The sequence below is a fragment of the Brachypodium distachyon genome, chromosome 1 (assembly GCF_000005505.3).
Source record: "Brachypodium distachyon strain Bd21 chromosome 1, Brachypodium_distachyon_v3.0, whole genome shotgun sequence".
NCBI classification, from domain to species: domain Eukaryota; kingdom Viridiplantae; phylum Streptophyta; class Magnoliopsida; order Poales; family Poaceae; genus Brachypodium; species Brachypodium distachyon.
This window is the reverse complement of record NC_016131.3, coordinates 47,567,845-47,586,031: the sequence shown is the minus strand read 5'-3', so window position 1 is coordinate 47,586,031 and position 18,187 is coordinate 47,567,845. Positions and strand designations below refer to the sequence as shown.

The 18,187-nt window shown below is 43.7% G+C and overlaps 4 protein-coding genes across 8 annotated transcripts; 2 read left to right on the top strand and 2 right to left on the bottom strand.

The window, feature by feature from the left end:
- Positions 1 to 269: 269 nt before the first annotated feature.
- On the bottom strand, positions 270 to 3,360 carry LOC100828871 (rRNA-processing protein FCF1 homolog). 2 transcript variants are annotated; one of them, XM_003564244.4, is made up of 9 exons: positions 3,153 to 3,357; positions 3,017 to 3,082; positions 2,818 to 2,923; positions 2,124 to 2,166; positions 1,931 to 2,003; positions 1,697 to 1,784; positions 918 to 974; positions 748 to 826; positions 270 to 632 (listed from the first exon to the last, which is right to left on the bottom strand). In XM_003564244.4, the coding sequence occupies exons 1-9, from the start codon at positions 3,224 to 3,226 to the stop codon at positions 619 to 621; spliced, it is 600 nt and encodes a 199-aa protein (XP_003564292.1). In that variant the 5' UTR covers positions 3,227 to 3,357; the 3' UTR covers positions 270 to 618. The 2 variants fall into 2 exon arrangements, with proteins under 2 accessions (XP_003564292.1, XP_010228013.1); XM_010229711.3 differs by lacking the exon at positions 918 to 974 and having other exon boundaries at positions 3,153 to 3,360.
- A 177-nt stretch (positions 3,361 to 3,537) lies between these two features.
- Positions 3,538 to 6,260, top strand: LOC100829468. Its single transcript, XM_003564246.4, has 4 exons — positions 3,538 to 3,785; positions 4,403 to 4,600; positions 5,588 to 5,720; positions 5,819 to 6,260. The coding sequence occupies exons 2-4, from the start codon at positions 4,437 to 4,439 to the stop codon at positions 5,873 to 5,875; spliced, it is 354 nt and encodes a 117-aa protein (XP_003564294.1). The 5' UTR covers positions 3,538 to 3,785; positions 4,403 to 4,436; the 3' UTR covers positions 5,876 to 6,260.
- An 802-nt stretch (positions 6,261 to 7,062) lies between these two features.
- On the top strand, positions 7,063 to 8,580 carry LOC100828555. 2 transcript variants are annotated; one of them, XR_002962348.1, is made up of 2 exons: positions 7,063 to 8,306; positions 8,495 to 8,580. XR_002962348.1 is itself a non-coding variant. In XM_003561021.4 (1 exon), exon 1 carries the CDS (start codon positions 7,213 to 7,215, stop codon positions 8,239 to 8,241), a length of 1,029 nt encoding a protein of 342 aa, XP_003561069.1. In that variant the 5' UTR covers positions 7,063 to 7,212; the 3' UTR covers positions 8,242 to 8,481. The 2 variants fall into 2 exon arrangements, 1 of the variants encoding a protein (XP_003561069.1); XM_003561021.4 differs by lacking the exon at positions 8,495 to 8,580 and having other exon boundaries at positions 7,063 to 8,481.
- On the bottom strand, positions 8,534 to 18,187 carry LOC100828369 (ABC transporter C family member 10). Of its 3 annotated transcripts, XM_003564242.4 has the most exons (13): positions 17,789 to 18,033; positions 15,753 to 15,801; positions 13,593 to 15,631; positions 12,944 to 13,264; positions 12,773 to 12,859; positions 12,066 to 12,662; positions 11,809 to 11,973; positions 11,403 to 11,697; positions 10,368 to 10,582; positions 9,964 to 10,269; positions 9,741 to 9,804; positions 9,189 to 9,428; positions 8,534 to 9,111 (listed from the first exon to the last, which is right to left on the bottom strand). In XM_003564242.4, the coding sequence occupies exons 2-13, from the start codon at positions 15,766 to 15,768 to the stop codon at positions 9,011 to 9,013; spliced, it is 4,446 nt and encodes a 1,481-aa protein (XP_003564290.1). In that variant the 5' UTR covers positions 15,769 to 15,801; positions 17,789 to 18,033; the 3' UTR covers positions 8,534 to 9,010. The 3 variants fall into 3 exon arrangements, with proteins under 3 accessions (XP_003564290.1, XP_024313458.1, XP_024313459.1); XM_024457690.1 differs by having other exon boundaries at positions 13,593 to 15,801; positions 17,789 to 18,187; XM_024457691.1 differs by lacking the exons at positions 8,534 to 9,111; positions 9,189 to 9,428; positions 9,741 to 9,804; positions 9,964 to 10,269 and having other exon boundaries at positions 10,447 to 10,582; positions 11,389 to 11,697; positions 13,593 to 15,801; positions 17,789 to 18,187.

Genomic DNA, 18,187 nt, shown 5'->3' with positions numbered 1-18,187 from the left:
TCACTTTCCTGATTTTCTTCTCTTGGCCCGTAAACATTTCCACGTCGATGGGCTAAATGTGGGGCAAAATGGGAACGGCAAACCAAAACCCAAGCGCAGTTTTGGGCTTCGGCCCAGAACTATTCGGGATCCGAATTTTACCCCGGTAATTGTGCTAGAAAACAGGCTTCCAAGCGGAGCCTTATGCTCTGTAACGTGCAGGATAACATCATCATTATCATCAAGATATAAGGGGACAGGATACTCTGTAACCAAGCATGACCAAAGGATTGAACAATGAAGGGACAGGATACTCTGTAATCAAGCATGAGCAAAGGATTGAACAATGTAACAAGACTTGCATATTACATGTGAACTATTACTGAAAGTCTGCAAGTCCACATCATCAACACAACCAAGAAGCTGGGATGTTGGCTACACTGGAGTTCCAACTTAGGACAACTAAACAGATCCTCTTATAAATGATGAAACATGATAACCTGATAAGGTTAGTACAAAACTTTGAAGTGATTACAATTAGCTCAACTCAGCACAACAGTATTCTTATCCATCCCTGCTCAGGACCTTTGGCAAGTGTGATAGTGAGAAATGTTTCCCCAACTTCTCTGCATCCGGAAATCAGATTCTTGGTGCTGCATAAGATACCAGTATGTATGTGCCTTTATTATGGACATCCCACAGCCAGAAACAATATAAAAGAGAGCATACAGAATCAACAGAAACTAACACCAGGGCTAGATATATTACCTCCGCCAATTGTCGCTTCAGGGAGTCGCTCTATCGAGTACCTGTGTTGGGTAATGTACATGATTGGAACACCAGGAACCTGCCACATCGAAGACATGTACCGTTATCAGCATAAGAGCATCTCACGCAACATTAGGTCTGAATGCTAAGCAATAAGGATGCAAGTACACCTTTCTTATTCTCCTCTTTAAATCTCTATCGCAAGTGGCAACAATGTAACATTTGTGCTGTTACAGAAAATAAGTAGTTAAGAAAAATAAAATCCAATGTTTCCAGTAACATAAGTGATAGGCCAAAAGGCCAGAAATGACTATTGACTAGCTATCTGAACATGAACTATATAATCCAAAGAAATAAAATATGGTAAGGCTTTTGAGCAAGTTCAAAGATATTACATGCCACAACACAGTACTTGCATGGGCAAAATGGCATGCACTGGACACAGTACATGCACGGGCACAAACAAATTATAGCTTAAGGTTCCAAAATACATGCATCACTGAATAGGTTCTGCTGACATGCAGGACCTATTCATTCACTTGAAAGGAATTCGGATGCCACAGACACCATGAAAAAAGAACGCAAATCAACTATTGACTTGCCAGGAGAAAGGGGACGAGTGCCATTTTTGCTGTTGAACTCTTAAAGTCTTAATCAAGTCTATAACCCTATTTTAAGGAGCAAACAAACCCGAGCATGCAAATTGTCACTATGAACTAGCACAGGCAATCAATAAAAATACAAACTGGAGGGTAACTGATTCTAGTTGAAAGTTTGCAATGCCAAAAGGATTGGCCTTAACATCAACGGCATACTTATGGAGAATATACAGGGATTTGCAGGTGTCAGCAAGTCTGCTAACATGAGCTATTCTTCGTCTACTAAAGGTAATAGAATATTACTGCTACTCCTCCAATCGAACAAAAATAAATTCGAGGAAGAATCCAACCTGAGTAATTCTCTCAACGATACAGTCATCAGCATAAGTTCCCTTGTGTGTGCATGCTAATCTTTGGAACCTAGGATCCTTAGCAATTCTGCAGCAGAGGCAATCACACAAATTACATGTATTAACATACAAAAATTGAAGAATATCAAACACTAACCCCTCAAATGTGCAATTAACACACTTAGAAAGTGAAAATTCAGTCATTAATACAGTAATAAAGAAGCACGAATATACCTCAAAGCCACACGATATTTTTGTCCTAGCTTTTCAAGCTCAGCCATAACACAGTCAGTGATACAAGGGGTACCTTTCATAACAAGACGGCTCAATTTGTCAGGAAAGAAACATGCAGTTCTAATTATGTCAAGAGGATAGGGTGACTCCAAAGAAGAAAATGGAAAGCAAGGCAACAGCACTATAAGCTTACATTTTGCATAAAGGCAGTCCATCATTCCTTTCTCTAAATCCAACTGCACAGGGGAAAAGAAGCAATCAGCCACACAGATAATGTCCTACCCACAAAGATCATTCTGACTTAAACAGAACATCATTAGCATCAGCAAAGCAGATGTTAAAAACCAGTGCACGATCACTATGTAAACAGTTATCCTGGTCATTTGTCTTAGGCCCTGTTTGGTTGGGCTTAAAAGTGCTTTTTGCCTTTTGGCTTATAAGCCACAAAAGCACATATTTAGGTGCTTCTGACTTTGACTTTTTGCTTATACCATCATCTAACAATATCAAATCAAAAGCCAAAAGACAAAGCCGAAAGCACCTAAATAGGTGCTTTTGTGCCTCTAGTTGCCCATAATAAAGCATGTGTTAAAAACCAGTGCATTATATCTACCACTAAGTAAACAGTTATCCTGGTCATTTGCCTTAGATGCCCATAAAATTTTCGGTATCTGGTACGAGTTTGTAGCTTCAGGTTAGTGTTCAAGCTTCCAAAATTGACAAATAGACCTTGGCACAGAACATGATAGACAGTGGAAAACTCCATCTTATGCAACTTGACATTTTCTTCCACACAAAATCAGGCAGTTGTAAGACAAGCTCTGGCGAACACTAAATATTTGGTACAACTAGACTAAAAATAGACAGAACTTCTGGGAAGAACAGACCTTGTTCTGGATGGAGAAATTGATGAAGTTGGTGTCGACAATAACCCGATATGGCGGCCCGAGCGCCATGTTGTAGCTGAAGAAGAGCGCCGAGGAAACCTGCGGCCTGCGAGCACAAACCCAAGCGACACAGTTAAATCAAAACGATTACCCAAAAAGAAAACCTAGCCCAAAAATCCAAGCTCAAGAAGGCACTCACACGTTCCGGCCGAGCTTCTCCTTCTCGGTATCCTTCTTCCTAGGGTCAAGCACCTCATCCTTGTACCTGAACCAACGATTTAGGGCTCCAAGCAGCGGCAATCGAATATTTGGGGGAGAAGGAGATGGCTGCTTACTTCTTGATGGTCTTCTTGCTGATCATCTTCTTGACGGCGGCGAACTTGGGGCCCTTGCTCTTCGCCCTCCCCATCCTCAAATCGAAGCCTAGCACGTGCTGCAGCCGCGACGCGCTTTTCACTGCACGGCGGCGCCTCCTTGTAATAGCTCTCGAGGTCGGCGCGCGCGAGAGGGGCTGGGGTCTGGGGAAGGGTTTGCGGCTATGCGGGGAAGAAAGGCGGCGGGTAGTGAATCCTGGGCCTCGCCACCCGGGCTAGTCTCTCCTGGGCCAAGTCCCTCTGCCGGCCCGCAATGTTGGGCCTGTCACAGATAAATGGGCCGCACGAACCCCGCTCTCAGTTTCCCATGCCCCCCCTCTCAAAAAAGAAGAAGTTTCCCATGCTCCCAGGCTCCAGCCCAAGTGCCAACCGGTTCGGCGATTCATCCCCTCTGATCCCCAACTCCGACCCAAACACGACGCGACGGCGGCGACGGGCAGACAGCCTGCCGCGGGCGCGGCTCCGGCGTGGCTCCGGCGAACCAAACATTCTCCGGAGACCACGGAATCCCCGTCGAGCGAGGCTGCGACCCCCACTGCGACGTGCGGACGCGCTCGGCTCGGCATCTACTCCCGCTGACTCCGGCTAGGGAAGGTGAGGAACTGATGAATTATCGGTCGATTCATTTTTCTGATACTACGCTAGTGCCACTTGATGACTTTTAGATTCCAATGCTTTTCAATCGTATGACTATTCATTGTTCAGTGGTTGAGTTGAAGTGTTGAACTTGAGTTGTTAAAATTTAGTACAATTTCAGAAATTGTACTAAATCTGCGACAAATAATATGGATCGGAGGGAGTACCAAGTTTTTTTAGTAGCTCTGCTGTGATGTGACCATTTGGTAGATGGAGTTTATGAATTCATGAGACATGATTGTAACGACAAATAATAAATGTGATGTGCGTTACTTACTGGGCTGCTATCTGTGCTCAAAATAAATATGATGAAGTTAGCATCGTGGGGAAATTTCCTACTCCCTCCAATCCTAAATTGTTGTCGTTGTTTTAGTTTAAATTTGCACTAAAACAATGACAAGAATTAGGATCGGAGGGAGTATTTTGTTCAGTCTTCTTCTCGCACCGAAATAGCACTCCTTGTTTTTTCTTTGTTGAAGGTAATTACCACCATGGCTATCATCGTAAGTTAATTTGCTTTGGTAGTTGCTCATAGGGTCTCTTGTAAACAAAAAATTCTCTTGTGGTTTGGCCAGGCTCCAAGATTTTACTGGTTCTGCCCGGTGGAGGATGGCAGCCGCGCTGAGATGGGTAGTCCAGATGCACCGTGATGTTCCGCGAGCGGCACGGTTTTACGCGGAGGGACTCGACTTCGGCGTCAATGTCTGCACGCTCCGTTTTGCGGAGCTACAGTCTGGACCGCTCAAGCTTGCACTCATGCACACCAATGACAGGTTAGGACTACTGCACTGCTATCTCTCCTCATCATTTATTATAAATGTAGGGTTTTGATCTTTGACATGTAGCACAACAGTTCAAAATTGTAAAGCTGGGGTGTGTGTTGGGCACTGGAAAATGAGTGCACTAAGCGCATAAAAGCAAATGATCTAGCCACCAACTATCTGAATCACCCTTAAGTACTTTGAGCTCCAACAACAACTTTGTCCAGACATTCATTTCCTGTGGATATGAACTGGGTACCTGTGGACATGGACAGCAAATGAGTTTTGAAAAGTGTGATATCATAGTCTGCTAGTGCCCTAAATTCAAGCTGGTTTAATTTGTATTTTGTTCTCTGCAAATTGTAAAGCTAGCATACGGTTTCGGGCACTGCAAAATGTCTAGCCAGCAACTATCTGATCCATCCTTCAAAATTTGAGCTCCAAGAACAAATTTGTCCAGAAATTGGATATGAACAAGATGAGCTTTTATTTAACAAAGTCTGATCTTATAGTTCTGGACCTTCTGGTAGTGTCCTGAATTCAAGCTAGTTTACTTTTTATTTTGTTCTTTGCTTATTGTGTTACTTTGACCTTTGAGATAGTTCAGGTAGTTGCATTGAAATATATGACTAAATTCATGTCTTCTCATTTCGGACTATCCTGCTTTTCTTGTGGATTTCTAATAGGATTATCATATGGATATTAGATATACATCATGTATATATGAGATAAACTTATGTCATGATTTATGAAAGAAGTTTGCCATGTGCAACTTATGGAATTGTCTATAAGTTGTTCATCTTTTTTGTTGCGATAATATGGCATCTTATTGCAATTACCTTTACTGAACATAAATTTTTAATTGCTTTTGTCTGAATGTTCATACATATGTGCAGTTGTTCATCTTTTTCTTGTGATAATATGGCATCTTATTGCAATTACCTTTACCGAACATAAATTTTTAATTGACTTTGTCTGAATGTTCATACATATGTGCAGTACTCTTGGGACGCAGAGGGTCTATTCTTCAATGCTGTCATTCACCGTAACAGACATAGGTAGTACCGTTACAAAATTAATGGCTCTTGGAGCTGAGTTGGATGGGCCCATCAAATATGAGATCCACGGAAAAGTATGCCGTCTATATCCAGTAACTTTCATATATTGTACTCGTATTCGTTCATGTTTTCTTCACAGCATTTCATATGGCACCAATTTTCTTTTATGCAGGTTGCGGCCTTAAGATGCATCGACGGACACATGCTAGGTCTTTACGAACCAGCCTGAAGAACCTGCACTAGAACACACTTAATGATAAGCCATTCGAATCGCTGGCAAATGGGTGATACATGTTCCTGTTTCTTGTGGACGCAAGATCTTTTGACATGTCAACCGACTTGGTATACTTGTCTGGAGGTTAGGGCTGCCTAGCACGATAGTGCACGGCCCACTGACCCATCGTTTACTTCATTTCTGGTGCCGATGCATTTTGTTGTCAACTGTAAAGCTGAGTCCATCCATATATTAGCAGAATGTTCAGTGATTTTGCTTGATCAATGACCGACCGTTACAACTTACAGGGGGGGAGGTCGGGTTGTTCTTTCTTTCTATTTAAGTGATCAAATGTTCTTCAGGAATATCAATATAAAATGTATACCAGTGCTTCCTTGTAGCAGTGGTGAGCTAAGCAGGTGTGCCGAAAAAAAAGCCCCGGTTCATATTGAAAGAGAGCAAATACAGAAGATAAGATAACAGATGCCATTGAGACGGGGAGTGAGGCATTGAGGTGTGACCTTGTGGTGTAAAATAAGTGACGACCACCGACGTTTATGCACGCAACAGCAAAATTTCAAATTTAGGTGACATAGTTTAAAAATGGGCTAGACGGCGCTTCCTATGAGTATGTGCATGGAGCGTGTGCGTGGAGAAGAGAGCCAACCCGGCCGGGAGTCCGTCCATGAAGAAGACGACCATCAGGATTCTGCCATCACCCATCTGCCCAACCTGCCCCCACTAGCGCAACCAAATCACCGATAAATTAACAAGGAGCTGTACCGTTGCATATTGGACATTCTGTGATGCCAGAGTCGACCTGCTGCACCCCAGAATCTCCGGACGCTAGCCTTTTTTGCACAAAAAGCTGGAGACCGTAGCCCTGTCGTCAACTGCTCCAATGCGTTGATCCGTGTTGACCATGCGTTTGGAAAGCGAGAAATTTTGCGACGAAGATTGATTCGCTGTCCGCAGATGTGGAGCCAGCGGGCGAACAAAGCTCACTTCTTGTTTTGTTTTTCGAGAGCAATCCATACGTGGTGTTCGTGGGTTCTTTTTTTTTCCTTTTCCGGGCACACTTGAACTGAGAGAGTTTTTCTTCTTCGAAAGGTAATTGAGTAGCGATTCACAGGCTGAGCCGGAGCAGCCTAAATAAAGCAAACTGTTTCCCTCCTTTGGTGATTGACCAGTCCCACCAAGGCCGCCTCCTCCGCGCGCTCCATCCTCCGGCCTCCTTGCCATTTCCCGTTCCGGTTCCTCCTCAGATGGCGGCTTCCTCCCGCCGCCGTCGCCACTTGCCACGGCGTTAGCCTGCCGTCGAGGAAGGAATAAAGAGAGGCAGCAAACAAACAATGTCCATGATCATGCCATCATCCTCCTTAATCTTCTCGCTGCTCCTTGTCGCCTTCTCGCAACACCATTCCTCCGCGTCCGCCTCCGCCCGGAACCACGGCATCTCCATCAACATCTCGGTCTCGGCGGTCGAGGCGGCCGTCCGCGACCGCGCGCTCGAGCTGCTCCGCCGCGCCAAGAACGAGCTCGTCGACCTGGCGCCGCTCATCCTCCCGGACGCCGGCGCCGTCGTCGTCGAGGCCTCGGCGCTGCGCATCCGGAGCAACACCCTCTGGGCCGATGGCGTCATCATCAACGACACAGCCGGGATCGTCGTGCCCCCGCGCGTGGCCCCGGCGCCGTTCGCTCGCCGCGTCGACCTCGTCTTCGAGCGCTTCCTCCTCGGCTCCGGCGCGCTCTTCGCCGCGCCGCGGGGCCACGCGCTGGCGGCCCCCGTGGTGGCGCTGCTCGCGTACGACGCGGCGTCGGGCGCGCAGATCGCGCTCCAGGCGCTCGGCGAGCCCGTGCGCGTCGACTTCCAGAGGCTCAGCCTCTCGCCGGGGGCCGGGTTCAGGCTCGACGCCGCCACGGCGCGGTGCGTGACCTTCGACGCCAACACCGGCAAGGCCGTGGTCACGCACCGCATTGCGCCGAACACCTCGTGCGCGTGCACCGTGACAGGCACGGGCCACTACGGGGTGGCGGTGCGTGTCGAGCCACCGACCCCGCCTTCGTCGTCTCCGCCGCCGCCGTCGCCGTCGCCATCGCCATCGCCGGGAGCGGCGGTGGGGATCAGGGAGCGGTGGTGGGCTTGGACCGTCGTGGCCGGCGCCGGCGGGGTGGTGGCGGTGGGTCTCCTCGCAATCTCCGTGGCCGTCGCGGTGCGGTGGAGCAGGAGGCGGAGGAGGGAGGAGATGGAGCGGCGGGCCATGGCGGGGGAGGAGCTCGGGAGGATGGCGGTGCGCGGGAGCTCGATGCCGGCGGCGAAGATGGCCAGGACGCGGCCGGAGTTGGAGGATGGGAGCCCGCTGCCATGGCGACACAGCTAATAGCTAGCTCCGCTCGCGGGTTGATTTGCATTGCCACCGGCCGGCGTCGCGCCACCTTGCTTGAAGTAGGTGTACTTTTCAGAATGAGACTTGCATTGTTGTACAGTATATACGGAGTAGTACGTCTGTTGTACTTTAATCTACTCAATTCAGATTAAAAATGTACATTTCAAAATTAGTAGGAGTAGCAGATTTCAATTAGGTTGTCCACTTAATTTATGAATCTATTTTTATGATCTATAATTTCCTCCAGGATAGAACAAAAATAGATTTGTGACTGGGAGACAGACAGTAGCAAAAATTGATGTGGGGAGCTAATACTACAAAATACACCATCACTCACTTCATTTGCTCTCCTAAACAGTTTGCACAATGTATCCAAGGCGGCAGCTGGGTTACAGAATTGAAGTTCCTCCTGTGTCGCCTTCTATACCTGATTGTAGAAGCAAGGAAATGTTCATGGATGGATTTGCTCTGTTCTGCTTCAGCTCTTTCGGACAGCCGCAATGGTCAACATCTTAAATAAGCTAAGCTAAAAGTTGCTTAAAATTTCAGCTAACAAAGACAGCAAAAGAATTTCCAGAAAATAACTGAAAGATACATGTCATTATATCTTCTTCAGATTCCAAATAGATGGACTTCTCTGAGACACGACAACATTACTGTATGTCGGTTTTTTCAGGGCAAAAGCATCCCGAAACTGATTCCAGTATATCCCCCGAGAAACTGCAGCAGTAAACACGCATCATCATAATCTCTCTCAAATGTTTCAGTTTGATGCGTACGACCAATACTCCTTGACCAGATTACAGAAGAGAGATCCTTCAGTTTCCATGAGCTTTATAGGTTTGTCATATTCCACGACTCTCCCTAGAAGTGTATAGGAGCTCATTAGCACGGGAACTCTATGCTACAGTTATAAGAAGTTGGTAATAAGAGAAACATACCATCGCTCATTGCAAGTACCATATCGCAGTCCATAACTGTCGGTATACGGTGAGCGACAGTAATGACGGTGCAATGTTTGAATTCTGTGCGGATTGTTTTCTGAAGGACAGCATCTGTTGCATTGTCTACAGATGCAGTGGCTTCATCAAGAACTAAGATACAACACCTTCTCAAAAGTGCGCGACCCAAACAAAAGAGCTGCCTTTGGCCCATGCTCCAGTTCGACCCGTCTTCTGCAACTGTATGCCAAGATCTTGGTCAGTACAATAAATGACACAATTCCAGAAATCTTGTTAGTAAATGGATCTAACACGTATGCCTAGGACCATTAGCAGTTTGACAAATTTAGTGGAAGAATTCGAAAATTTTGACCCCTATTTTGAATGCTGAAAGGACTGGAGTAGAATTGTATGTTTGCCCAATTTGTTGGGGGAAAAACAAACTCAGGAAACCAAATTATATACTCCCAAAATAAGTGATTTGTATAGATTCTTATACAAATCCACGTCATTTATTTTGGGACGGAGGGAGTAGTAAGTGAAGTTTCCCACCAAGAGAATCCAATCCATGTTCCTTCTCTTGGACAGCTTCAAGAAGTTGGCATTTGTCAAGGACCTGCAAAGATAATAGCAAATGAAGTAACGAGTTTAGTGATTCTTTTAAGATGTACATAATTTAGTGATTCTTTTAAGATGTACGTGTGCCATAACAAAGAAAGGCAAATGTCATTGTGCATGCGTCCGATCAGTTTATTGATCCCGATTCACGGCTTACCTCCCATATTTGTTGATCCAAGAATTGCCCAAGAGGATCTAGATTATATCTTACTGTGCCCAGAAAAAGCGTTGGATCTTGTGGAATGATGCCCAATCGCGAACGCAGGTCATGTAAGCCTATCGTAGTGATGTCCACAGAGTCTATAATTATTTTCCCTGCCGTGGGTTCAACAAGACGAAATAATGCGCCAATCAAAGTTGTCTTGCCACTTCCTGTTCGACCAACTATACCAATTTTATCTCTACCTTTAAGCTTGCAAGTGATACCACGTAGTACAAGGGGAGCATCATTCCTATACCTAATCTGCCAAATGAAATGAACCACGGAAAACTAGTTAGAATTTACAAGGGTCTCATCTAGTCAGTCATACGTGTATTATGTATATATGTATATTTGATTACCTTCAAATCTATAAGCTCCACACTGCCAACTTGGGGCCAATCTGGTGCCGGTCGGTTTTCTTCAATAATTTCTGCTGCTTCACTTTCTATGTCCATGTACTGGCTCACCCGTTCCACAGATATTATTTTATTCGCAAGGTTGCATTGGTTTTGAATGGAGCTAACAAAAGAATTATTTAGGGAAAGGCCATAGGACAACGCCATTCCAACAAAACCTGCACAAGTATGAAGAGTAATTAATTTTGTGATGGTATTGTTAATTTCTTCACAGCCTGAATGATGTTAAATAAGCATTTTAAAGGACCGTACATAGACATTCTGCATATAAAGTGTTACGAAAGGGAAGATTGCATATCTACAACCAGTGTTTCGAGCCATTCACCCTTATCAAGTAGGATTTGGTAACTCCATTAGAGAAGATATTAGGATTTCGTAACAAAGATTAACCTTCATAACTCGATAGGCATATAACAATTTCGGTGGAAATGAGATGCATGCAATATATGAAACAATGATCGAAGAGCTTGTAACCTACCATACTTTGTCCAATATATGAAACAATTTTGTGATGGTTGCACCTATGATAAGCTACCTACCAGGTACAACCATCACAGCCTGAATGATCTTAAATAAGCATTTTAAAGGAACTCTTTTAACAGACCATACATAGACATGAGGCATATGAAGTGTTACTCCCTCCGATTCATAATAATTGTCGCGGATTCAGTACAACTTTAGTACAATTTTGTACTAAATCAGCGGCACTTATTAAGGGTCGGAGGGAATACTTAAGGGAAGATTGCATATCTACCACTAGTGTTTCGAGCCCCCTTATCAAGTCGGATTCTGTAACTCCATCTGAGAAAATATTGGGCTTTCGTAACAAAGATTAACCTTCATAACTCGATTGGCTATAACAATTTGGTGCAAATGAGATGCATGCGAACTCAATGATCAAAGAGCTTGTAAACTACCATACTTTTTCCAATATATGAAACAATTTTGAGATGGTTGTACCTACCATGAGCTACTTACCAGGGCTAAAAGTTCCAGGAGGAAGAAGAGCCATGACAAAGGCAGAAAAAGAAAGAACTGCAGCACTCATTGTTTCCAGGCGTAGAATCAACCATTCAGTTGCCCCAAAATTATAAAAGCACGGACCAGCGTTCTTGTCAACTAGCTCCAAATTTTTAGCAAAGAAACGGTCTTCTTCCTCAAAGGCCCGTATTGTTATAGCCCCTGAAACCGATTCACCAAAGTGATTTGCTAGAGCAGACTTGGTAGTGCCATTGATCCGCATCAATTCCTTAGCCGTGGTTAAATAGTACCTCTGCATGACCATTCACAAATCGTGAATGGAAAATAACAGACTAATTCACCCTTTGGATGAAAATAGCAGCAGAATAGATCGATCAGTGAATGAAATAACCATGCCAATCACCTGCAACCGAATTGCCAAAATTATCATCGGCAACGATACAAACAGAACTTCCCATGTAACAACAGCCAATACCCCCAGATTGCTATATGCATTTAAGATGGAGCCAAAGCTAAACATGAAGGCAAATGGAACATCAAGGTCAATGATACTCAAATCTGACGAGACCTGCAGGGAGGGAGGAGAGGGGGCAGGGGATTAATCTAACATTACAAACCTACAAATGTAAAACACAACTGCATTTGCTTAAGAATTTTTACCCGGCTAAGAACCCTTCCTAGTGGAGTAGAATCAAAGAAGGACATACGTGCACGGAACAATGAATTAAGTAACTGGGAAAATAAGGATCTTGAAGTTTGGACCCCAAGAACAACCATCAATACACATCTTGATAACACAAAGAACATTGGGAAGATTCCGATAACAACATACATGGAAATTAACTTCAGTGTACTAACACGAGCGTTTTGGACATTAGCTGCCATCCATGAATTCTGCGATATTTGGCCAGCTATGAAAATTATGTGACAAATAGCAGCAAGAGAGGCATACATGAAGCCTTTGTCCTGGCGCAAGTAAAACATGTACGGCTTAAGACCTGTATCCCCCCGTTCTCTTTCCTCTCTCTTGATCAGTTGATCTACTGGTGTTGGCTTCATAGACTCTATATAGCTGTTTCCAGGAATATCATCTGCCCCCTTGGTTGGTATTTCCATTGTTCTACGAGGCGCCATGTTGTTAAGATCTGAAACACTAACCGTCTCTTTATGGGCATTTACAAGGTCTCTAAATTCTTGACAATCTCCCAATAAATTTTGATAAGTTGCACTCCGGATAATCTCCCCATTCGACATAAACTGGCAAAAAATTATCACTAGCTTTAGATGACATCAACAAATAAATAGCAAACTATAAACAAATAGAAATCATAGTGGCACATAATCTAGAGAGAGAGAGAGAGAGAGACCAGAATGGAGTCAAATACTGGTAGAAAATCCACTTGGTGGGTCACCAAAAGAACAGTCTTGTCTGATAGAACACCCATTACGTAATCCTGTCACACAAGTAATTAAGAGCTTTACAGGAGAGTTCTAATCAAATAGGAATACAATCTGCATCTTCTGATAAGAATAATTACATTTAAGAGACTCGTTGCTGTATGGGCATCAACCGCACTGAAAGGGTCATCAAGAAGATAGATGTCTGCATTCTGGTACAGTGCACGAGCAAGCTGAACACGCTGCTTCTGACCACCACTAAGATTTACTCCCCTCTCCCCTATTTGTGTACAGTCACCGAATGGCAACATTTCAAGGTCCTTGACCAACGAGCACTTCACAAGTGTTTCTTGGTACATTTGCCTGTTCATCAAAGATCCAAAGAGGATATTATCTTGCACAGTTCCTGTTTGGATCCATGCATTCTGAGAAACATATGCTATTTTCCCCCAGACTTGAATCTGAAATATGTACACAAAAATTAATGATCTGATATAAAGTTCTTAGGAAAAGGGAATTACTTAACATACGTTATGTTGGAAACATTTATAAACCAAAATTGTCATAACAACTCAGGAAAACATGAATATATGTTGCGGTTATCAACAGGCCGTATTTTGAGAAACAAATTACCGGCAAGGTTCATCATGATAAATTTGTAATCTGATAAAAGGGGCTGTGATCAAAGTACCAATAATTACACAAAAAAAATTTATATTACCATCTCACAAATTCAAAGTGGTTCGATTCTAATTCATAAAAAAAGATGAAGGCCATAGAAAAGCATACCGTGCCTTCAGTTTGGGGAACCTCTCCAAGTATGGCAGCCAAAAGTGTCGACTTTCCTGATCCTACCTCTCCACAAATTGCAATCTTTTCTCCAGCTCTAACTACCAAATTTACATTGCTTAGAGTTAGTTTTGATGGATTCTCATCCCACGAGAAACCGCATGAGTTCATCGATATTGGGAAATCAATGCCAAGATAGCACTTCTTCCTAACTTGCACATTCAGCTCAGGTGCATCAAGAAACTTCGATATCCGAGTGAAAGCAACCTTAGCTTGTATCACAACAGCAATAACTTCTGGTATTAACCTAACTGGATCCTGCAGGAGACGCAGAGTTGCTACAGTGGTGAAGACGTTGCTAGCATCAAGTGGGATTTTCAAAAGATAGCATGTTAGAAAAGTTGCTGCCGAAACTAAAATAGGTGATGACCAAAACATGACAGTGTTGTATGCCCTCCTAAGCAGGAACGCTGACAACCACTTGTACTCAACCTCCCTCAAGCCCTCAATGACCTTCTTGAAGTGAGCTTCCCATGCATAAAGTTTCAAGACCTTCATATGAACTAATGACTCAGACATGGCCTTCAATCTCACATCCTGTGCTTCCATGAGTTTACTTTGGAATTTGTGTTGAAGCTTGGCCAAAGGAGCATTGCTGAGTACAGTGATAATGATGACAACCAGCGATGAAATTGTTGCAGCACCAACTGCATTGTATAGAATTGCCAGAGCAATACAAAGTTGAACACTTGTTGTCCATGTTTGGTGGAACATGTATGGGAATTCCCCAATTCGGTACGCATCGACTGTCACGTAGTTAATAATTTCTCCAGAAGAATGCGTCAATTTTGCGGAGTTCGATATCTTCTGTTGCTTCTTATAAATAGCTGCCGACAGGAATGATCTCACCTGCAGTCCTAATCTCCGAGTGCGGAAACACCACTGTCTCTCCGACAAAGATTCACAGCTTTTGCACATGAACATTGTCACAGCCAGCACAAAGCCTTCATATTTAAAGGTCCCTTTCCCAAGTGATACGTTGATGAATTCCTTCAGAAGCAATGGACCTGTAGATAAGGTGAGCACCTTGAGCAAAGCAAAGAAACCTGAGACCATGATCTCGCGTTTGTGACAAGAAACAGTAGTCCACAAGATTGATGGTGCGTCGTCTGGCTGGGACTGCTTGCTGTTCAGCTTCTCCAAGAACATCAAGTACAGATTCTGTGCTCGATCTGTGGTTTGTAAAAGTGGCACGTCTTTGTCCTCAAGGGGCTTACCATAACCCATCTTCATTAAATGATTCAACCACCAAAATGACATTTTGCTGAAAACCCCAGCTTTTGCAAAAGGAGTTACCAGACTGTCAGAATCAATTATTTCAATGTCTACCTCGATGTTCAGGGGCTTATATAGAGCATTTCGGATTCCTTCATAACCCTCTTCGTTATGGCTACGAAGAATGTCATAAAGTAGAAGGAAAAATGCACCTGGTAGGGACAGGACATCTAAGCAAGCCTTAATGGTGATTGTCTTCTCTGCAACAATGTCAACAACTGAGGAACAACATATGAATGCTGCATACATGGTCACTAAAACTGACCAAAATCGAATGAAGGAAGCTCCAAGAAACTGAGGCCTGATGCTAAAAGCAAAGCTGGAAAGGATCAAAGTGAATCCTTGAGATAATGCTACAAGCCACCAGTGTGGCAGGTAAACAGAAGCATCATGATCATGATTGAAGATATCCCAGAGCATCGACAGTCCTAGGCCAAGATAAACCAAACCCAAGCAACCATTGAACCCTACTGCAGCCAACTGAAGTAGTGAACCGAGTGTGACAAGATGTTGCAAAGATGCTCCACTCTTTGGAATTTTGAAAAGCAATTGGAGTGCGAATGCAAGAATGAGCAGCAAGCCGATGCCAATCGCCACCAGATGATTCGTGCAAGTGGAAGAGTCGAATACCTCCTTCAATGCACATGAAAATACATCTTGGTTGGAGCATACTGGGTTCCCACATAAGCTCATCATCCAGGAACCTGAAGTAATGGCCAAGTAGTACTGGAGTGAGATTCCCAGCTTGCTTTGATCCCCAACAAAGTTGATGGTCAAAAGGTAGCAATTGTTATCTATCCGAGAAAGGTGAAGAGAGGACTGTACTTGTGAGGGAACCCATATGTGCAATCTCGGATCAGATCGTCCTCTGTCCCTGCAGCAACCAACCCATGAACAAGAAACCAGTTTAGGAGGAAGAACAAATAAGAAAATTAGAAACAGTTCTGTGCTGAAAAAAACGTCCAAATATAAGCACCCCCTCTCGTCTCTAACCGCCGCCTCCGCCCCCGCGCAGACCTCCACCCACCCCAGTAAATCTTCATCTTCCTCCGTCCTCGACCCATCTCCCCATCACAGCTCGCCACAGCCATCAGACGCTTGGTGGAGGAGCACGACGGATCGCAGCAGTCTGGTGATGACCAGGCATCGCTGATCACCGACCCGACTGTTCCTCCGCCATGGAAGCGCGGCATGCTCCTCACCTTTCTCCGCCATGGAAGCGCGGCAGCAGATTTCAAAATCGAGGGGCATACGCGTAATCTCGCACAAGGCGGGTTTGCCAAAGACGTGTCCGTGTCCGACTGTTCGCTGAGCTGTGCGACACAGCAGATTTCTTTTTCGGACAGCCATGGGATAATTCGCGATCTCCGCGGCTCCGCCTTCCCCTCGTACTAGGGTTCCAACTTCCCCCCTCAATTTTCGTCTAAATGGCTAAGTTTATAAAAGTTTGGCTAAATTCACCTCGCGCTTCTTGACCATATAAACTTTTAAGTTTAAATTCTCTTATAAACTTAGCCAAACTTTTAAAATTCAATGAATTTAATAAAAAAACTAATTTAAAATTGTACATGTTGGTAGTTTGTTACATAAACTTGGTCAAACTTTAAATTTGACATAGGACAAAACTAGGAAAAAAAAAGAACAGAGGGAATAGTTGGCTAGCCAAAATTTCGATGATAGTTGCCTTCAAATCAAAGTCTAAAACTTTGGCCATGTCGAAAATTTGAAAAGTGGTCAACTCCCTAGGAAAGCTAGTTTTAAAATTTTAAAAGTGGTCATTTTCATCTGAGCTCGGTTTGCCTGGTCTTTGAGCAAAATAATTCAAATAAGATGATTCGGCCAAATTTGAAAATTTCTAGAAATTCTAAAATTTCAAAGAAAAACACAAATGGCCTCCTAAGTGGAAAGCTAAAATTTGAGCTCATTTGGCTGAGCCATGTGAACTACACAATTAAAAAAATGATTCAGACAAATTTCAAGCTAACATTTAAAAGCTTATAGAAAAAAATTAAAATTTTCACAAAAATATAAAAAATGGATCTCTGAGTGGACTTTTAATTTTTCAGTTCAATCATCCCAGCCATTTGGGCTGCGAAATTCAAATAAGATGATTTGGTCAAATTTGAAGCTAGAATTGATAAACTCACATAAAAAATTAATACTTTCACAGACAATAACAATGCCTTGCCAATTCCCCATATCAATTGGGCAGGCCGTAATGAGTAATAAAATTTAAACAAGATGATTCAGCCAAGATTAGTGCTGGTTGCCGTCGCTAGGGGTGTCAAATGATATATTTGTAGTTTTTTTTTTTACTTTGAGCGCTCTTTGTATTGTTGTTAATGTATTATTGGTGGTCCCAACTCATTAACTTGGCTGACTTTAGGGATTCTAGTTTGTTTTGTTACTGATCAGTCTTGGATCGTTGGGTATCAGATAAATCAATTTATGATAGTAGTGGTTTTTAGATGTGTATGCTGGTGCAATTTACTCTAATAACATCAACCAATACGTGAGCGACATGGCCGGCTGCCTTTGGACCATCAATCATAAAAAGAAAATACTCCCTCTGTCCTATGTCCTATTTACACGAGGCACGCACATGTCTAAAGATCGTCAATTTAACTACCAATAAATCATATGATGTAAAAATACATCATTAAAATGTTCATTCGAATACGAACCTAATGATATATTTTGTATCAAACATAATTTATATTTTGCTAGTTAAATTTGCGATTTTGAAATACGTGCCTCGTATAGTGGGACGGAGGGAATATCAGAGGCAGAAGAGAAGAACAAATCTAAATGACAGGAGAGCAATGATCGAGGACCGGAATTAATGGTGGCAGGGCACTGACCTCTCTACAGGGCGACCTCGAGCTGATGAGCGTTTGGACGGACGGACGAACGAATGGCAGCTGCTATTGCTCCTGGGCGGGCCTTTTCGTATAGCAGTCGTCAGATGACAAAAAGGAGCGTTCGTCACTGCTCGCGTCGTAGCAGCCTGTCCTGAGGCTGTCCATGTCGAGCGTGCCGTGCCCAGCCCACCGGCACCCAATGCCCAATGGCACGCTGCCTCCCCAGCCTGGATATACATGCATGTGGTCAGTCGTTTTCTTCCAAAGTTGCACACATAGCATGCGGACAGAAATTCAATATTTCCCTTCTTTTTTCTGAAAGCTCCAGTTCCTAGTATATTACGAGCAAGGTTGGCCGAACAAGAAATTATACATCCCATCCAAATACATCAGACATGA